Genomic DNA, 21,999 nt, shown 5'->3' on the forward strand with positions numbered 1-21,999 from the left:
GGTCCCCTTGCCCAGGCCTGAAGCCTGGGTCAGAGGCGTCAGGCTTGGGCGGGGGGTGGAGCCAGCGATCAGAGGGAGATGGGGGTCCCCTGCCCAGGCATGATTCCTGGGCCAGAGGCCTCAGGCCTGGGCGGGGGCCAGAGCCAGTGATCAGGGGGAGATAGGGGTTCCCTGTCCAAGCCTGACACCTCTGGCGGAGGCGTCAGGCCTGGGCAAGGGGCCGATCAGGCGATCGGAGGGTGATGGGGGCCTACGCCTCTGGCCGAGGCATCAGGCCTGGGCTGGGGGCAGAACCAGTGATGGGGGGAAATGAGGGTCCTCTGAGGCGTCAGGCCTGAGCAAGGGGCCGATCCTGCGATTGGAGGGTGATGGGGGTCAACGCCTGAGGGCTCCCAGTATGTGAGAAGGGGCAGGCTGGGCTGAGGGACACTCCCCTCACACACACACACACACACACCCAGTGCACGAATTTCGTGCACCGGGCCCCTAGTACATCAATATGAGACAAACTATCTCTTCAGTCCAGCAAGCCCAGCTCACCCAGAAGTTTCTAGGAACAATCAGGTCCTTTGCCTCTGCAGTCCTATCCACTCTGTGACAAAACCCTCTCCTTCTGCCCACTCTCATCTTCCACCCCATACTTGGACACCCTGTCCTGCCCCTGCCCAAGAAAGACAAAATCAGAAAGAACTGAAAGAAGTCCCTCACCCTTTCATACATTTCTTCACTTACATGTGGCAAAAAGGTTCCCGACAGCTGCTCCCCTCTGTCACCCTGTCCCTCTGTAGTCATCCTTTAATGAATGGTCTTCCGCTGTGCTAAATGCAGCTCAGACACACCCCGCCCCAAGGTACGTGCACTCCAGTGAGACACTGAAGAGAAAACATCACTAAGATGCAAGTGAATGGGTTTCTAGTCCTGGGACGTCCAGCACGGTGGTAGGTGTCTTTCAGACGCCTGACTTTGTTGTGGAGAGGGAGGTAAATGTCCTTGCAGACCTGGAAATAGAGTACAACAGTACACAACTGCACTACCGATTCCATGGCCAGCCCTGCAAGAGCCCTGCCACTTCCAGAACCATGATGAAAGGGAAGGGTGACGAAGAAGGAACACAACTCCATAACGAGAGAGCGAGAGTTACTAAATGCTAGTACTGTGGCTGCAGCAATAAATTAAACTAAGCCAAAAAGGATTGCTAAGCTGCATTCTAGTAACTGCAATACTCCCAGCAATTCCTCAGCAGGCAGAACACACTTTTCAGGGCTTCTGAGCACCTCGGGGCTGCTTCTCTCTGGGTCTCTGCCACTGGACACCCTGTCAACTGGGTATGGCCAAAACCCATTCAGTCAAGAAACCGGCCAAGTGTCAGCCACCATTTCTACTAAAATAGATAATTGCAGAGAGTTGCATGAATCGAGCCCTGTGGGGCTCCATGAAAGGTGCTCACGATGGAAAGGTGGAGAAGAAAGGCTAGTTTAAGTAGGAAGGAGAATTTACTTGCTGAGAATAGACAGAGCAAGTTTCCTTCTCTGTGTAGGGAAATCTGAAAGTCCATTACAAACAGGATTGGAGGAGGCAAGGGAGCTGGCCCAGCCATTCCTGCTCCTCTCTCCAGGGAATGCCATGAAAAGTGAAGCTCTCTGCATCTTGGAGAGCTGTTGACTTGGGCAATTAACAAACACAAAGGGGTCCTTTGTAAATGAAGGGTAGCTGCCAGGAACACAACAGTTTTGCCCCTGAACCATCCATTAACTCACACCTTAGGCTTTTAGCCTTTTTCCACTTTCCCTGCCTGAAAACACCTCCCAGAGAGTTTTTCCACTTAGAAACATCCTTTCAGGACCCATGTTCTAAATATGAGACAGGCCCACAGCTCTACTGGCACCTTCATAAATATGGACAGTTTAGATGTGCGTATGAGAAAAATCAAAAGAACGTCAGGGGGGCCTATGTGTTGCGCACTGAATTTAAATCAAGAAGGACTGAGCTTGCAGCTCCTGTCCCTCAGGTAGCGGATACTGTGAAGAACTAGAGCAGTGATGGTGAACCTATGACACGCGGGTAAGAGGTGACACGCGAACTCATTTTTTTTGGCTGATTTTTCTTTGTTAAATGGCATTTAAATATATAAAATAAATATCGAAAATATAAATCTTTGTTTTACTATGGTTGCAAATATCAAAAAATTTCTATATGTGACACGGCACCAGAGTTAAGTTAGGGTTTTTCAAAATGCTGACACGCGGAGCTCAAAAGGTTCACCATCACTAAACTAGAGTGGAAAAAGCAGGTGATTCACTGGGCTGGGAAGCTCACAGTCTAGCAAGGGGAGACAGACTTGGAAACGATCTACAAACATCTACGCTGTGTACCTTACCCTGCAGGCCAGCTTGTGGAAAACAAAGAATTGTTAGAGTCATTTCTCTTAAAAGACTAAATCAAAACAACAAATCTAGGTCTGCAGTGAAATGTCACCTGTACATTACATATGCTATCATCTCATTTGCCTTACCCTTTCAACCTCCAGGTTGGTCAGTCTACCATAAAGTACTTCAAGTACCAAAATTTATCATCATAACTCTCCCTAGGATTTTGGCATTAACCAACAGGTACGGCCACAGCAGCTATTCTAATCACTGCAAAATTTTTCTGCAAATTATCTTTAAGTCTCCAGAAGTATTTGGGTAAAGCAGTTAGAATTCCACCTGCATATAATTACTGAAAATTTTAAATAACATACTCCAAGAATATCAAAATGTAGAGGGAAGATTACAAACACCCACGAACACACCACCACATTAATGATACACATGAAACTTTCTGTAGGGCTTTCGCAAATTCCATTTCTTTCACTCCCTGCATTGATAAGTAAGCTGTATTGTAAAAATGCTTCCCATGAATGTTTTTAGACTTTGACTGTAGGTGTTTGTATCCTAATAGTCTATCTTGCTTTGCATATGTTTAAATTTTACAATGAAAATACTATCTTATACCTCGAATGTGCTTTTAACTTTGCTCAGCATTCTGTTTTTGATAGTTACATTCATTGATACATATACTCTAGAGCAGTGGTTCTCAGCCTTGGCTGCACATTAGAATCACCTGGGAATCTTTTTAAAATCCTGATTTCTGGGCCTCATCCTCCGGAAATTCTGTTTCTTTGTTATGGGGTGGGGCCACAACATTAGTAACAAAGAAACAGAATTTCCGGAGGATGAGGCCCAGAAATCAGGATTTTAAAAAGATTCCCAGGTGATTTTAATGTGCAGCCAAGGTTGAGAACCACTGCTCTAGATCATTCATTCTGCCTGCTGTATAGTATTTCATTATATAACTATATCATGATCTACTTAAAGAATGTATAGCTTTTGAGAGGCAGCTGAGAGGAAGGCTAGCAAAGAGTATGGCAACTTCAATTCCACTGAATAAGAGGAAAAGTGCTGGAATAATCTGGGATTAAGAGCTTTGGCAAATGGCTAAATTCCTCTTTGAAAGGAAGAAGAGAACGAATGCAAATCCAGCTACCCCAGCGGCCAGAACAGAGATGGAATCTGCGGCCTTGAAGTTGGTAATGGGCTGGAAAAGTCTCTGGAAGATTGATCTGGGATCACTTAATTATTTAGTAACATCTCATCCAGAAAGTTAATTCCCTTGACTTCTCTGGTCTGTTGCCCTTTGCACCATAAAAAAAAAAAAAAGTTCAGAGTCATTGCCTTTGCAACCTTTTAAGTCATATATGAATCAGCACAGACTTCAGATAGTTCTTGAGAAAATGATAATAAATTATAAACTAATGAGGATCTAAATTTCTTTTTTCTTAAACAGAATATGGTTTGCTTTTTTTAAACTAGAGGACCGGTGCACAAAATTCATGCATTGGGGGAGCAGTCAGACATCCCTCTCACAGTCCGGGGTTCTTGCAGTCCGGGACCCCTTGCTCCTTACCGCCCGCCTGCAGCGGAGTCAGGAGAGGCTCCCGCCACTGCCACTGCACTCGCCAGCTGTGACTCTGGCTTCTGGCTGAGCGGTGCTCCCCGCTTCCCCCCCTGTGGGAGCGCACTGACCACCAGGGGACAGCTCCTGTATTGAGCATCTGCCCCCTGGTGGTCAGTGTGCATCATAGCGACCAGTCATTTTGCCGTTTGGTCTATTTGCAATTAGGCTTTATTATATAGGATTTGTAATTTAAAAAGCCTATTTTCTGTCTTTTATTTATAAAAACTTAATATATATCTAAATACTATGTTCCTATGATTCTAGACATAAAATTATCTTTAAGCTTACTTAAAATAATGTTTTTAATCTGATGAATTCATGTGTCTCAATGATGTAAATGCATTTTTTAAATATTATCTTTCAAAACATACAAATCAGAAGTGGCAGATACAACAAAAGCCCCTTGGAAGAGCGCAGGCTGTCTGAAGGAGCACACCCTGACAGGTTCAGTCCCATCTCTGTGTAAACAGAGGCAATGAGGAATACAGCACACCATGCCACTGCTCACTGTTCCCAGGGAAAGAAGATTCCACAGCACATTGGGATCAAATCCCTATTCTTTCTGGGAGAAGGTGCTAAGAGATCTGAAAGCATTTATGCAGTAAATAAACTAAGAAAGTGGTATCAGGTTTAATAATCAGGTACCATTATGTTGGCAAGCATCAATACCTAATAAAGACACTTGCCCTAACTGGTTTGGCTCAGTGGATAGAGCACCTGCCTGCAGATAGAAGGGGCCCAGGTTCGATTCCAGTCAAGGGCAAGTACCTTGGTTGCGGGCACATTTCCAATAGGGGGTGTGCAGGAGGCAGCTGATCGATGTTTCTCTCTCATCGATGTTTCTAACTTTCTATCCCTCTCTCTTCCTCTCTGTAAAAAATCAATAAAATATATTTTTTTTAAAAAAGACACACTTGTGCCCTTCTTCATTCAATTTGTATTTAAACCATTGTAGCATTTATTTTTAAAAGTATTTTGTTTTCTCAAAGTCATAAAAGAACCTTGCATGAGAAGAGTAATTACTGGCATCTGTCTGATGGTCATGGAAAATGCTGAGGACGGTAAGTCCCAGAACATCTATATCATACATCATTAATTCTTTGGGGGATATTTGGATTTAATTGAAAATTCAAAATAACATGCTTATTTTGGGTTTGCTTCACTCAGAAGTATTAATTTCTCTAATAATAAAAAGTGTAGATTTCTGTTGAGATATGTACCGTGCTTTATTCCCATATTCTGACTGATCACTGATTTTTATTAGGATTTTAAATGGCTTAAGTGTAATTCTAACTTTCTTTTATTGAGTAGTCAGAGCATAGACTCCAAACAAATCTAGGCCATCATTTTTAACTTTTTATTAAAGATTCATACTCTCAAGTAGAGAAATTGAATATTTTCTTTATATTCCCCCCATCAACTCATGTTAACATTAACAGAATTGAGACTTACACAAATATTAAAAGAGATTTGGCCCTTAAACAGATATGGGGAATGTAATTTGCTAATTAACATTACTTTAATAGTTTATAGAAAACATACTAAGTCAGAAACAGGAAAAAAAAAGTGTGAGTTAGTAAAGGCTAAAAGTAAGATGTATGCAAAGAAAAGGTTGAAAACCACTATGAAGGAATCAGGTCAAGAGTTATAAATCTGCTATTTAAATACAAAAGCCTTACAAGGATCAGTTCATTAAGACCTAGATCTAACAGTAGAGAGCTCAGTTCATTCAAAGTCTTCCTTAATTCAAATATAAACTGCATTATTTACTCTGCATGAAATCCATAGTATAAAGATCAGAGATTTCCAGATCATAATTCTTGATTCAGACCAATTTATACTATCTGCAGAACAAATAATGTTTTTGCTTGTTTACATAGAATTTTAAAATTTAAATTAAGATTCTTCTAGGAATAAATATGCATTTTGGTTTACAATGCCAGCAAGGAAATTAAAAACAACCTGAAAACTTTCAAGTTACCTTGAAATCACTAATATTGAACATTTATAAAGAAACGCACTTTTTGGTTTTCCTAATTTGGTTTGATTATCATTCATTTTCCATTTGCCACTGAAAATCTAACAAGTCAGAGAATAATCACTTTACAAACTGTACCTTCCCCCCACCCCCCAAAACCCCCCAAAAAAGGAACAGAATCGTGCTACTTACAAACTTCCTCTCCTGGGAAGACTTAGCTCCTTCTGCAACAGAAAAAACACACAAAGATATATATGAGAAGCTAGATTCCCTCAGACCACTGGGACAGGAAATGATAACAAGAAATGTATTGTCCTTCCTTATGCGTAATTTGGCATTTGCTATACATAAGAAATTTTATTGTCATAATTTTATGCTGGATCCCTCCTTATATTATTCTTTTTATCTATTGTGTTCAAGATACAAACACTGTTTACCTAAATTCCAGAGGAGACACCACTCCTCACAAAGCAATGACAGTAAAATACTGAGTTGAGTTACCTGGCCCTATAATTGAGCATAAGACAAATCTGATGAACCAAAGGCCTTATCCAAAGAAGAAACAGACACAAGGAGGAAAAGTCTTGCGGGATTATCTATAATAATAAAAGCGTAATATGCAAATCAACTGAATAGCCGAACAGTTGGAACGACCCTGGTGACCACATTCCGGATGAAGCCCGAAGCCGGGGCTGCAAAGGGCTACTCTTGTGAAATGAAAAGAACAGTTAAGTCAGACAAGTTGTCCCCAACAGAAACAGACTCATGCCAAAACATTGTGCATACCCAAATTACACTTTATTTTCAAAAATAAATCAAAAGACTTCTTTCTGGTGTTATTTTTTAAATAAATGTGAATTATGACTTGGGATATTTGAAGTAGGTTAATGAACCTCTAAAAAGGTAACTAGACAGCAACACCAATCAATAGAGCACTTTCTAGCTTTAAAAGGGTGCTCTCACACTTATCTCTAATTAAGACCATTATGAACCTAACTACAGAGGGGCTGTGGGGAAACAACAACAAGCAAACAAACAAGCACAAAGGGACACAGGAGTGCCTCCACCCATTTATGAAGTTTTCAAATCCACGGTGCTCAAGAAGGATTACCTGATGACAATAATTAAAGAACAGGGAGCAATGAGTTACCGGACTATTTAAATTCAAAAAGGACACACTGTAAACTCGAAAGACTCGGCGAATTTGGTTTTCCATTCCCATAACTATAGTTTATGTCTTTGCCTTGCAGGAGCTCAAGCACTATCTTTTCAAAAGTGTTTTCCCCTCAGCTTCAAACTCACCTTTCCTGTTCCCTATGTTTATGGGCTCCTTCAGTGCCTACCAGGACAGCGGCCTGAGATCTCACTTCCAGACAATGCAGTTCGCTCCACAGAACGTGGCCTGAGCGTCGCAGGCTGGAGGGGAGGACAACTGCTTTAGATATGATGCCGGACGATTAAGTGGCAAATGTATTTTGATACAGGGTTATAATAATCACATCACTGTTTAATTGCAAGAGGAAACAATCAACAATTTTAGGAACAGGGTATCTTTTTCCTTCTTCCAATAGCAAACTTTCTTTCAAGGTCTGTAGGGGTCAGTGGTGAAATGCTTTTTTTGCTGTTTTGTTTTGCTTTATTGCTTAAGCCTTGATTAGCTCCATGAAATTATAGTGTTTGCTGAACTTGGCTCCCTGATTCTGAAACGTAAATATACCTTCACTGACTAAAGCCTCTGACTATGACAGTTTTCCTTCAGAACTGCAATGGAAATGCAAAACCAATGAGTAACTTTCTATTTGTGCATTTTGGCTCTGACAAGCCCTGAGAAATTAGTTTTGTAGTCAGATTTTAAAAAGAAATGAGAGACCTTCCTAGAAGTACTTGTTCGCCGGACTGTTCCTTGTAGAAAAGACTTAGAGACCCACTGCACAGCAAGACGCCAAGGGGTCCAATAAAGAAACACTACTCTGTGCAGGAAGTTGACTCTTACTGGATTCAGCAGATTAAAGAAAAGGAAGGGTACCTGAGATGTTAGCATTAATAACAGAAAGAAAATGTCAGACGTCACTTCAACTTTACATGCAAATAGATCACTATAAAAGGGAAAAGGCATAATGAGTGATCCCAAAGAGTTGGATCAATCATATTTCACCAAATGACTCCACCATCCACTGGCTGCTCTGCTCTGGGGGGGAAAAAACGCTGAAACAGCAAGATAGGGGATAAACACCAGCTCTTTTTTTAATCAGTCTTTCAAGTTCGTCTAGAATTATGAGTTCTAAACAAGAAGAAAGGTTACGGTGTGCAGCCTAGCACTGCGGCTCTGCGGGACAGCAGCCGGGGCTCAGAGATGAGGCGCAAGGACATTCAATAGGCCGCTGTCAGCTGACCTGACGCTTCCAAGCTAACCGAGCCGGAGGAGCTAATCCACCTGACGGCTTGAATGTCAGGCTCGGGACTGGAAACTCAATTTGGTAGCAAATTGGAATCAGATGTGATGGTAATAAAGTGAGAGAAATGACTGTGCTGTGGCCAAGACCTTGTGAACAGGAGCTGCAAATACCAGGCAGGCGAAGCAATTGCAGGCAGAGCGAGGAGTGCGGCTGCCCTGATACGTGGGGACCACATGCTGATAAGGTCTGTACCACTCAATCTAAGTGAGCAGCGTCAAGACATTTACTGCCCAGGTCCCTGTGGTACTGGGTGTGTGTGTCCTTGTTTTACTTTCCTAATGTCATGATAAGGCCACTAACAAATACCTAGTTAGATCAGGCATTTCGTATTGGTCACAGTCATAAACCAAAGTTTGTGCATATATATTTGGAATATGTGTTAAAAATTTAGCATCAGATAAACATTAGAGGCACTGGGGATAAAGGACTATACTCGCTATAAAATACTAGCGTAGTGTGGAAAGGCCTGGAACAGAGGTCTTTTAAAAGTATGCAGCAATATGAAGGGCAGAGGGTCAGGACTGTTTCTCGCCCAGTGATGGTCCCCATTATTCATGATGACAAAATCTGGCGGAACTGACATTATGCTCAACCTCAAGAGTAAGTGCAGGTTAAATTAAGCTAATGGCAACACTCATGGCTTGGACAAAGCAATTGGTTCAAAGATGGTCAGAGATTCAGTCTGGGAAAACAAGATGCAAAACAACGTTTGCTGGAGATTCCTGGGAAAGAACTCCCTTTCTTTTTCCAAGAGAACTAGCAGGAAAGAAGGGGCATCATTCACCCTAGGAATCTAATGGCCACTATTTGATAGACATGAAAGGTGGCATAAAAGAAACAGACAGAAACTGGGTGTTGGGTGCTATCTTTGAGACAATGGTTCTAGCCTTGCCAATTACCTGGATTTCTCAGTTACACCAGCCAATCAAGTTCCTTTATTGTTTAAAGTAGTTTAACTTGTGTTTTCTGTTCCTTGGGATTCAAATATTCCCAAGTGACACAATACATGAGCCTTGGCTTTATTAAGCGTCGTCTGGGAGCTGGCTAGGCAGCCTCAGGTGTGGGCGAGGAGGGGGCATCCCAGAGGTGGGCAGAGATGTGGCAAGGTCGGGTGGAGTGAAACCGTACACAGCTCCTGGGAAGACTGGAATGGCTGGGACAGGAGGAGAAAGTAACCACCACCAGGACGTGAGTATGGATGCAGGGACAGGGCCAAGTCATAGAAGGTTTTTGAAAGGGTCTGCCTTTGACCTATGGACAAAGGGAACTCATGGGACACTTTCAACAGGAGAAAACATGGCCGAATCAGCACGTTCAAGGGGATCACTCTGGCATCAGGGTGCCAAAGGGCTCGCTGGGAACAAATGGGAAAGGAATTAGGGGCTTATTCCACTGTCCAGGATTCAGGACCAAGTGCCAAGACCAAAGAAAGAGGCAGTGGGGAGGGTGGCGAGGGGCAAATTCAAGAGACAAACGTGTGCACAGAACCTGCAGGAGAAGAGCAGGAATGCTTAACTTCTGGAGCTAAAGACAAGGCGCGCCATGCAGAGATTAGGGAAAAGGGGACATCCTAGCGCACTGGGGGCCTCCCAGAAGTTAAATAATGGCAATCTGGATATAAATGAGGGGATGGCAGAAACCACTGAAGTTAGCTCAGTGATGGACAGGAACATGAGAGCAAGTTGCAAAATTAAGATAAAAGCAAAGGTTGCCATTCCAGGTCTTTCTTGCATGGAAGTTAAACACCAAACCCCTTTCCCACTTTAAATTTTTACACAAATGGTGGAAACTGATTTTCTTTACTAAATGCATCTGCCTTCGTGTACTGAACAGCAGTGCCTAACATTTCCATCGGAGTAACATACATTATCTTATTGAATCTTCACTATTATCTCCACTTTAGGGAACTGAGGCGGAGGCAGGTTAAGCAGCTTACACAAGGTCACGGAGCTGGGTAAATGGCTTAGCTTGTCCTTGAATCCATATCAGCCTTAGTGCTGGGCAGTTTAATTACTTTTCATCACCAAGTAAGACCCGGTGTATTTGTACTGTGGACTCCCCTCATGAAGGGCACCAAGCTGCATTCATAGTTGATAACACACTGGCTGGCAATCACGCTCAGGAGGGAGGGACACAAAAGATCTTTGCAGCTCTTTCTAAGCAAATTTCACACTTAAATTATTTTTATAGATTCTGATTTTACTTGGAGCAAAGCCTTGCAAATACATTACTTTTAACACAGGCCTTTTAAAGGAGAAAAGCGTAACAAGTCAAATAATCAGCTAACCCCAAAGTAAATGAGCAAACGAAACAAGTTTCCTTTCCAGTCAATTACTGTGGTTTTTGATGCTTCCTAACATGTTATACCCTGGACGTCAATAAATTAAGCTTGGTTACGAGATATTTATATACCTACTGCCTTATAACTCAGTATTCTATAAGGGATATCTGCCTCCTAAGTCAAAAGTTTCCATGTTTCCCTGCAGGGTTTGCCAAATAACAACTAGAACATCTATAATAATAAAAACATAATATGCAAATCAACCGAACAGCAGAACAACCATCCGGAAGACCTTCCGGACGAAGCCGGGGCTGCAAAGGCCAAGGCAGCCGGGGCTGCGAAGGCCTACTCTTGCACGAATTTCATGCATCAGGCCTCTAGTATATTAACAACATCCCCAGTTTATTGAGTGCCTATTACATAATAAGGGAAATGCACTTATTTACTCCAAGTTGTTAGCTTCTACCTCACAGTCATATTGTATTTTCTGTGCTTATTTTGTGCTCAAAGAACAGAAGAACTATTTCTTTCAAGCAAACGTATGTCATTTTTGAAATTAAGGAAACCAGTTTTGATCACATTAGGAAGCCACAATGCTTCTCAACAAATGAAGCTAAACAAGACTAACCAAACATTACACTGAAAAAAAAAAAATCCCTATTTAAGTGAATTGTATACTTCACAGTGATTCATGCACACAACCTAGATTCAGACCTACCTATAGTCTAATCTTAGCTAATGCTGAAAGCGCCCTTGAAAGCTTCCCTTAACTTCTCAGTTTCCTAAATTATAAAATGAAGCTACTACAGTTTATGTCATAAGGTGTTGAGAAGATTCATGAAAACTCCTGGCCTACATTTGAACAGGAGAGCACCCCAGACATCTCTCACAGTAGGAGACACCCTAGAGCACAAGCGAGGGCTCTGATAGAGAGAGCTTGGGTGGAATCAAAGAGCAAGTGCCCAGGCCCCGCCCTCCTCTCTCAGGGCAGAACCTGGGCACAGTCTGTGAAGCAACTGGAAGGTTCAAAACAAACGAGGCTTCGGTGAACTCACACACCATTACTCATCAGCAGAAAAATTCCTCGGGCAGAAGGAGATCAAACACAGATGCTGGATACTTAGGATTTTAATCATCTTTAAGGCAGTGCCCATTTAGAGGTCCTTCAGGACTATAAAATTAAGGTCATCGTGGACAAGTTTTGTGATTTTCTTTTTTCCCTTAGAAGAGACATGTGAAGGCTCTTGATAAATACGCATATCAGCCCTGCCACTTAGCTGTGTTTCTTGTTGCTTGGGAAAGCCTGTGACCTACAGTGAGCTCAGATAACAAGGCAACACTACACAGCTGTGCCACACAAGGCTCCGCAATTTCTTCAGTCCTTCCATCCATTACCAGCAAATTACAGTAAATTCAAAATATTGATCTGCACACCCCTATATGGGAAGAAAGTTACCATCGACTTTTATTGCTTATCGTGGGTACAATTCCCTAGGATCAATAAAAGCTACAATGTTCATAAGCTTCTAAAAAGCTAGTTAATATAGTGGATATGAGACACCTCTTAGGATCACTATAAATCTGTAAGATTCTTCAACAGAACAGCAGCAAACTTCTTCAATGTTCGAAAGCCTGATTTGAGTTTAGAATTTTCTCATTACCCAGGAAAATGCCCTTGGAAAGAAGTAAACATCAATGACTGGGAATAAAATTAAGCAACTAGAAAGAACCCTACTCAACCGATTTTCACTTTTAACTTTCAGTTCCCTCGTATTTCCACACCGACATCACTGAGCAATCCAGAGTCCAGCATTAGGAGTTTTTAAAAAAAGAAAAAGTTGTAATCACTTTTTTTTTTTTTTAAATATATTTTATTGATTTTTTACAGAGAGGAAGGGAGAGAGACAGAGAGCCAGAAACATCGATGAGAGAGAAACATCGATCAGCTGCCTCCTGCACATCCCCCACTGGGGAAGTGCCCGCAACCCAGGCACATGCCCCTGACCGGAATCGAACCCGGGACCTTTCAGTCCGCAGGCCGACGCTCTATCCGCTGAGCCAAACCGGTTTCGGCTGTAATCACTTTTAAGTGTATCTTAATGCAGGTTTACATGAGTTTTCTTGACAGTGGTTTCAATGAAAACCAGTTTGCCCATAAACAATATTTCAATCACCCCAATTTAAAAAATCAATATCCTTTTATGAACCAATTTTTAAAAATCAGATAATTCAAAGGTCCCATTAAAATTACAGACAACCTTAATACAAAAAAGAAAAAGGCTTTTTATAGAGCTGGGGAAGAGAATTGGATGAGACTATCTGACCAGTGAAAGTGGATTTATTCAGCTGAGATTAATCATTTTTATTTACTAAGGACACCTCGTAGTTCAGCAGTCACTATTCTGAAAGCCCATTTTAGCACAGAAATTTACAGGCAAATCAACTCTAGGGAGCTCTTGAAGTGCTGTATGAAGCTAATACCCACAAGTCTGCTTTTGCCTGACCATTCTTCTCCATCTAAATGCAAAAGACGACACTTAAAATGTACATAATAAAATGTATGAGAAGGCGATGGAAGATTAATGGCACACACATTCAAATAATCAATAATGTGACTTAAGCCGTTAATGGTAGTGAAATTTATTGTAAAGAGGTCACAGAATAAAATAAACAATTGGCTTCTACAGGATATATTTTACTTAGTAATAATAGGTTCTATTTGTGAAAGGGTACGGTATCTGACTTTTTATAAAGTATTTCTTCCAATGTTCTATTTGAAGTAACATCAGCTGAACGTATGCTGGCTGGCACTGGCAACACCAAGACTGAAGAACCCAGGATAGATAGGCTCCCCTACTCCCTACTTCTCACCTTCCCTCCCTCACCACTGCGGAAACAGGTGCTGCCCTGGCTGCTGCCACGGCGTCAAAACTCAGCCTTGCTCTAGGAAGCCCCAGGCACTGCATACACATTTTCTCCCACGACCCTGCAATTACAGGAAGGCTTACCACCATTTTTTTTTCTGCTGCAGAAGCTGAATCTTGGACAAACTGGGCTGTGATTTGCTCAAGGTCAGAGGCCTCACCTTAAGGACAGCCGAGCAAAGACCAAAGTAGCCTTGATGACAGTGTCCATTCCACACCAATCTGGACACTCAACCAACAGAAATTTTTAAGTGGCAAATAATAAATCCTTAGTTATTTAAGCTGCTATTAGTTGAATGTTTTGTTATTTGCAGCTAAAAACATTTCTGATACTCTCCAAAAATAGTGAGTACTGAGCTATGCAAGTCAGCTTCGGAGCAGTGTCTCCCAGGGCACACCAGGGCGCCATCAGCTCTCAGCATTAGCAGGGCTGGTTACCCAAAGAAAAGGACCAAACGCTCCTTAAATTAGGATTAGGTTCTTTGAGAAACAAAAGCCCTGGAAGCATTGATTATAGATCTGCCGGTGTGGTTCCTTTTTCCAAAATAGATTTGGGAGAGCTGCACCGTGTGTGTTAATAACCTTGAAGTTAACCAAAGAGACTTCAAATTTAATGGCATCACATTTGTGGCCATAAATTAGCAGAAAATATTATCACTGGGTGAAGTTTTAGATTTTTTTTTTAATTGCTTCTTCCCAAAGACTAAATTCTGTTCTCACCGCAAATACAGAATCCTCCCAAAGTCAAAATGATGTTCCCAAAGTCTGGCGATGTTTTCTGATCACAAGGACTACAACAAGGGTGGACATTTACATTTGAGACCTAAGGACTTTTTGATAAGATGGCCTCTTATTTTTGTTAACTAAAATAATACGTTAACAAGCAGGAAGATTTCCCCCTTAAAATATGTGAATGCTTCCACCTGTAATTCAGGGGTGAACTTAGGTGGCTTCCACTTTGGTTTTAGGTTCTTCCTTTGAAAAATAAAAGGCACACTGGGCCTTATTGTACTGACATGATTACTGTGTTTCACAGAAGCTGTGTGTCCTCACACTGAATTACACTGGATTACCTTGGGAACCTGGAATTGATGATAGTTGAGTCTGGACTAGCTGCCTATAGAATATAAGTTAAAAAAAAAGAAAGAAAGTAAGACCTGACACTACTATAAAATAGTATGAACAAAGAGGGGAAATCAACTTCAGAACATTGAAGCATACAGTCATAGGCAGCCTTTCAAAGCCACACTCTAGAGAAGCTGATGAATTTTCCCTAACACTTTTAAATGGTTCTATTGCTTTAAATGCTAGTTTGAAAAGATAAATGGAATTACACTGAATTGAATTATATATCAATCAGAATAAAAACAGTAACTAAGTAAAACAGGCTGCTTAAGAATTATGTCTTTTTTGAGATATAATTGACATATAACGTTGTACAAGTTTAAGGTGTACAACATAATGATAGGACTCATTTATATTGCAATATGACTGCCACTGTAGCATATGTGACACTTCTACTGTGTCACATAATTATCATTTCCTCCAGTAGTAGGGACAATTAAGATCTAGTCTCTTAGCAAGCTTAACGTTTATAATACAGGTTTGGGATCTATAATCACTGTGCTGTGAATTCGATTTCCAGGACTTATTTATCTACTAGTTACAAGTATGTTCCCTTAAACAACACCTCTCCCAGTCCCCCAACTCACTCCTGGAGACCACCATTCCTCTGTGTCGTTTTTTTCAAGTTCAATTATTTTAGATTCCACATGTAAGAGGTATATGTCTCTTTTATCTAAATATAAAAATCCAATGTGCTATACGCTAGCTAACTGAATTAAGTTGCTAACCCATGGAGTCCTTTAGCCCACCAATGAATGCATTGAGGGGGCAGAGCCACAAGGCCACCAAGCACAGTGGCCCAGAAGGAGACTGGCTTAGGCGTATAGCCCTGAGCAAATTACTTACCCTCACGGGAAATTATAGATAGGAAGAGCTCACAGTTTTGATGTGGATTAAATAATACACACAAAGTGTCTAGAAAAGTGACTGGTACACATTGAGCACACTAATATTAGGTTATTATTCTATCTTAAATATTCATGCACAAATCTGACATTGCAACCCTGAAGTTTTACAATTTGAAAGTATAAAGTGTTCATCTACATAATAGGTAGTTATGCTGATGTATCTCCCATGCACCAAAAGACAGATGAAAACTAATAATATGTTTAAATATTCTCTAAGCCTACTTGAATGAAAGCTTAGGGAATTTATCCTGGAGTTTCTTACTGATATGCTCAGGTGCTTTTTAAATGAGCTCTGCTACTTTAAAACTAAGCCAAAATAGCTGACCTGGGCAGTTGTAATTGCCTTTTATTAAGCACGGTGTCCATCTCAATGAAAAACAAACTTCTTAAAAAGTCAGATTCCGTTTTTATCTGCACACATGCTAACCAAGTTGGCATATGTTCCCAGCATGCTATAGTATGTACTTTAAGCAAACCCTTTTTATCTTGTGTAGCTTTCATTATATTTATATGAGAGAAAGTATTTCTTTCTATGACCAGGAATAATGCTAGATGTGTTGTCTACTGTGTTTGCATTCTGTATTTTTTCTCAGTCCACCTTTCATCAATAAATAACAGTGTTGCTTTAACTAAAAAGTGTGGAAAATTCTGATTGAATTTTCCACTTCAAAGTACACAAAATCATTTCATCTAACATGCTGTGTTAGAAAATCTATGCTCCATTCTGACCTCCTGTTGCAGACTATTCAAGTATTGGTGATGTACCGTATCACACTGCATGGCTGGCGAAGTCCAGTAAACATATTGACTGAGAAATGTTTAAAAAAAAAAAACAAAAACCTATTCCACACAGATCCCAGCTACTGTCAAAAAAAAAATCACAAAAATGTTTGCATTCTATGTGAGAGCATGACAGAGCTCTAGGAGAAAGTCCCATAATAAATAAAGTCAGTTACTTGCATAACTCCCCATTCAAGCAGGACTATGCATGGCTGGGTGGGGGGCGGGGGGCGTGCAGCAAGGTTCTGCCCCAATATATGCTCAGAGGTATATGAGAGAAGACGTTATTAACCGTGTCCTTCCTTTAACCTATTTGCAAGGTTAAAACAAAATTTAGCAGAAGAGATTACCACCACTAGTGAGAAGGCACAACTCAGCCGGCAGGCAAGGAACACACAGAGGAAAGGTAATGTATTGATTGACCTTTCCTTCGGACCGCAGTCCAGGCAGCAAGCTGTCTTTTTTCATTTGCAGGGAAATGACAGCTGACCTGGCTTATTTTCTGGGGCTAGCAAACCAGTATAGTCCTTGGACAAGTTAGGCAGTCAAGACTGGTGTACACCTACCACGGCATCGCACTCTAACATTACGCTGTTCTAAGTAGGAGACCCGAGGCAAGAATACTGTAACCTGATGGGTTAGAGCTCTTTCTTCCTCCAAAAATTCAAGCTTCCTTATCGGAAAGCAGTGGGGAAGATGTTTCCTAGGTTTCCGAATGGCAGCCAGGATGAATTATTCATCTCCCCTGAAATAAAGAGCAACAGGGTCCACTTAACTCCACATTTCCTAAAGAACTTTGTCAATGGTTATTACTTGACAGGAAAAACTTCAAGTTCCTGGGAAAATGTTTTGTATTCAAAGACTCAGAAACACCTAGTTAAATAGAGCTCAGAAAACTTATTTAGTGTAAGATTTCTCTGAGATTTTTACAATTATTAGCATTTTTAAAAAATATATTTATTTTATTGATTTCAGAGAGGAAGGGAGAGGGACAGAGAGATAGAAGCATCAATGATGAGAGAGAATCATTGATCGGCTGCCTCCTGCATGCCCCTTACTGGGGATTGAGACCACAATCTGGGTATGTGCCCTGACTTGGAATCTAACTGTGACCTCCTGGTTCCTAGGTTGACACTCAACCACCGAGCCATGTCAGTGGGGGCATTATTAGCATTTTGTTTAACAAGAGCAACAGGCACTATATGCAGTATTCCCCCAATGAATGGGACCATGGATTGATTACCCCTTAGGCACACACACAGAACATGCTTTGAGAGAGAGATGTAGGTTTAACTAAACCTTTATTTTAGTACAATGATACGATGACCACCAAAAAAGCAAACAGCAAACTATTTCCATGCACTTCACCATTGACTGCCCTTAGTAACTTTGAATTTCACAGTCTTGTATTGCACTCTGATGAAAGAGGTAGGCACCCTACACTGTAATTCAATCAGGTAGCCCCAGCATACCTTGCACTGCACAACAAATCCAAGAGAACACTGAAAATGAGGACGACCAACAAATTCCCGTGCACCCCAGTGATTCAATCTACAAAGAAATGAACACAAAGCATACAAGCACATGACTAGCATGCCACAGGCCTGTCATTCATTAGAAAGATAACCCCAGGAAGTAAGGGCTGTCACCATGCCCATGTGTTTATAACAGCAGAATAACAAAGCTGGGTCCCTATTTATCAATGGCCAAGGCTTATCTTTGTTCTCTTTTCCCTATTGGCAAACTTCCTGATCTCCTTGGACAAATTTCCTATTTCTGAGACTTCTGCTTCCACTAAGGATGCAGACAAGCACAAACGACCACTTCTCTCAACAACATGAATGGAGATATGAAGGAAAGCAAGAAATGAAAGCATGTTACTGGTTTGTCTGGCTCCTCCCAACCCTCCATGGCCAGTTCCCCCTCCTCCTGCCACTCCACCAGGTGGAAAGCTGGCTGTGGGCCTCTTTCTTCCTTTCAAGAGTTTACCACTTGCTGTAATTTACCTTTTCTAGGTGTACTGATGACCTTAGCTTTTGAAATGATTTTTCAAACTATGATTATATAGCTTACCCAGCTTGTTTTTATTGTTAAGGTAATGGTAATGGTGTCTACATCCTAAGTGAAAGGGGAAGTCCAGAAATAGAGGAGACTTTGCTTCTTCATGTGTCTATAATTTTGAGTACAAGCCAAACATAGAATAGAAGCCCAGTAGAAATTGAGGTGAATAATAGCGCCAGAAAAAGGGGTATCTCTCCTCTGTGACACTACTTGAATAGAGTGCTGAGTCATGCTGCTCTCTATCTGAATGAGGTGCTGAGTCATGCTGCTCTCTACCTGAATGGGGTGCTGAGTCATGCTGTTTTCTACCTGAATGAGGTGCTGAGTCATGCTGCTCTCTACTTGAGCTGGGTCTAAGTATTCTTTATGACTTATGGTCAAGAAAAGAAACAGGCAATACACGCAGATGCAGAGACAGCATCATCATCATCAAAGACTCAAAAATAATTATGCTAAATGATATAGTGGCAAACACATATGATGACATGAGTACGACATGAGAAATTTCAGTGCAGAGGTAGAAACTTTAATAATAGTAAAGAACAAAAGGGGAACACTGGACTGAACAATACCAGAATGAAAAGGACTTAGCAGCTGCCTGAGCAAAGTTTAAGTTAAAATGATAGAAGTTATCAAAACAAATCACAAAAAGAATAAAGCTAACAATAAAAACAAAACAAAAAGAATGCCTAAGACATGTAGGATAACATCAAACTGCCTAATGCAGGTATAAGTGGAGTCCCAGAAGGAGAGGAGAGAAAATGAGGTAGAAGATATAGCTGAAAAGACAATAGTCAAGGATTTCCCAAAAAGTAAAAAAGGGCATCAACCCACATATGCATGAGGCTCAGTGTATCCTGAGCAGAATAAACAGCAAGAAAACATCCTTGGGCACATCATAAGCAAATCTCTTTTCAGGCAGTAGGTAGGTAAATGTGTATGAAGTAATGAGAGGAGAACACCTACAAAAAATTAACAAGAGCCCTACTGGTGTGGATCAGTGAGCACCAACCCATGAAACAAGGGGTCACCAGTTTGGTTCCCAGTCAGGGCACATGCCCAATGCGGGTTCAATCCCCAGTAGGGGCGTGCAGGAGGCAGCCAACCGATGTTTCTCTCTCATCAATGTTTCCACCTATCTCTCTCCCTTCCTCTCTCTATAATCAATAAAAATATATATATATTTTAAAAATTACTGTGAAAACTATGTTAAAACAAGCTATGGAGTTAGCAAGATACTCAAGCCAGTTACAGAAAGCACCATGGCCTCTGAGCATGGCCAACAAATGTGTCTGAGCTGATCAGGCTGCTCTCCTCATGTGCTGCTGGAAACAAAATCCTTCCAAATCCCTATTAGAAGCCACAGAATCCCCAGGCAAGATAACACCTGCCTGGCTAAAAGTCTCAATTACTTTTTTAGAGTTGCTGGTTATGTTTTGATTTTTTTTGATTTTTGCCTGAGGGGTAGAGGGATATACGGGCAAACAGGACACAGAAGTCCTTGAAGGCAAAGGGATGATTTCCGTAATTCTTCATAAATCTAGAGCCAAATTGGGTAACCTGTACTTAACCCAGTCTGTGATCTTTTCACCTCTAAATTTAAAAGATTTCCTATACCCTTCCTCCAATAAATTGCTAATCTCATCTTGGCCAATTGCTTGTTACACAAGTCTTTGGCAAGCACAACTCTGATGACTGAGAAAAGTCAACAAATGTAACTCACCAGCTTTTCAAAGCCCTTGGGAAAAAGTAATCCACATAAGGACAACAGGGGTGGGGCTGTACCAAGTCATCTATGCAAATTAATCTTGACTAGCTGGGAAAAAGGGGGTGCTGGGAAGAAAACTGCTGCAAAATCTATTAGGAAAGAGAAACAGGCCAAACTAGTTTTTTCTCCTTAATGGTTTAGGTCACAACATTCAAATGAACTTAAAATAGAAATTTCAGCAACTGAAATATTAAAAGCCATAATGACTGTGATCTTTACACTTGTTCTTTATCTTACCAGTATTTTGAAGCCAAATTACACCCTTTTCTTAAAAACAAAGGGAAACGAAACAAATATCATTTTACTGAATAATAAATCAGGATGTTGGAAAGCAGTATCAGGAAAGACATAAGATTTTGAAGACAAACAATAGAAATTTAAAACATTCTAAATATTGCTAGAAGGATCATGAAGGGGTCTTTGGGTGCTGCTAATGCTGTCCTTTTATTATTTTATATTGCTGAGTTACATGGCTATGGTCAGTGTGTGAAAACACATTGGTATCTGCACTGCTTAAATATGTGTTACTCTTACAGAAAAAACAATTTGTGTCTCAGGTCTGTAGGACAGTATCTGTGTATATGTTATAATTCAATAAAAAGATGTTTATAAAGAGATTAGGGAGCCTGCTATACTCATCTTTAACTCTAAGCACTAAATCCCACAGTGCTTGGCCACCAAATGGATGTGTGTACTGAGGTCTGTGCTTATTGTTACATGCCATTGAGTCAGTCCAACTCCTGGCAACCCTATGAACAAGTGACGCCCACAACATCTGGTCTTCAGGCTCCTGTAGATGCAGGCCTAGAGCTCTTTTACGGAGTCAACCATCTCCCACGATCTCCTCTTTCCCTGCTGCCTTCTGTTTTCCCTGCACTGCTGTGTTTTCCTAGGAACCCTGCCTTCTCCTGATGTGTCCAAAGTAGGACAGCTTTGGTTTTGCCATTTTTGCCTCCAGCAACGTTCCAGGCTTCATTTGCTCTAGGACCCCCTGGCTATTGAACTGAACTCCAAAAGGACACGTCTCAGCCCTGTAATTCTGAATGTTTTAGTACTGTGTTGATACTCACTTTATAGATAACATCATGGGAAATAAATTAGAGTCCACTTCCCTGAAAATGACTTGTATGTGTCTGAGCGATAATAGGCTGAAAGAAATTGGGGTGTTCTCTGTTCATTTTTTGATTGAACTGCTTGGGATCTGGCGTTCTGGTAAAGCCAAAAGAGACAAGAAGTCTCGTAAATTGGGACGGACACATGTAGAAACATTAAGGAGAATAGACATTTTTCAGACAGCTTGGCAACAGGACATAGGTCCACAGTGATGTGGAGTCAGTGGCATGAGAGTCATACCTGGGTCCAAGGACGGCTCTGCATTTGAGGCTGAAAGGGCTTCACCTTGGGCATAGTGTGCGCCTTCCTTCTGAGCCTGGAAAACCCTGCACTGCACAGGACGTCCCTGGGAAAGAGGCCGATCCCCGGTAGGCTAGGTAGGAAGTTCGTCAGGAGCAGCTGGGGTGGGGCCCGCCCAGGGGCCCTGACAGGGGTCAGACCAACATTACCTTCAGATACCCTCTCTATGGGCAGCCCAGCAGCCAGAAGACCACCGGTGGGCAGGTTCTGAACCAGCTGTTTCTTGGCACAATCTCAGCAGAAAATGACATGCATGACCTCAATGTGATCTTACTAAGGTCCTGGGCTAATTATAATAAAACTAGAGGC

The 21,999-nt window shown here is 41.4% G+C and overlaps 1 protein-coding gene across 5 annotated transcripts in view; it reads right to left on the reverse strand.

The window, feature by feature from the left end:
• Positions 1-21,999, reverse strand: part of MAST4 (microtubule associated serine/threonine kinase family member 4) — a 521,544-nt gene that overhangs the window by 245,963 nt on the left and 253,582 nt on the right. For all 5 annotated transcript variants that reach the window (XM_059694451.1, XM_059694454.1, XM_059694452.1 and 2 more), the window contains one exon: positions 6,167-6,198. In XM_059694451.1, coding sequence (XP_059550434.1) covers positions 6,167-6,198 — 32 coding nt within the window. The remainder of the gene's footprint in view (positions 1-6,166; positions 6,199-21,999) is intronic.

The sequence above is a fragment of the Myotis daubentonii genome, chromosome 4 (assembly GCF_963259705.1).
Source record: "Myotis daubentonii chromosome 4, mMyoDau2.1, whole genome shotgun sequence".
NCBI lineage: Eukaryota > Metazoa > Chordata > Mammalia > Chiroptera > Vespertilionidae > Myotis > Myotis daubentonii.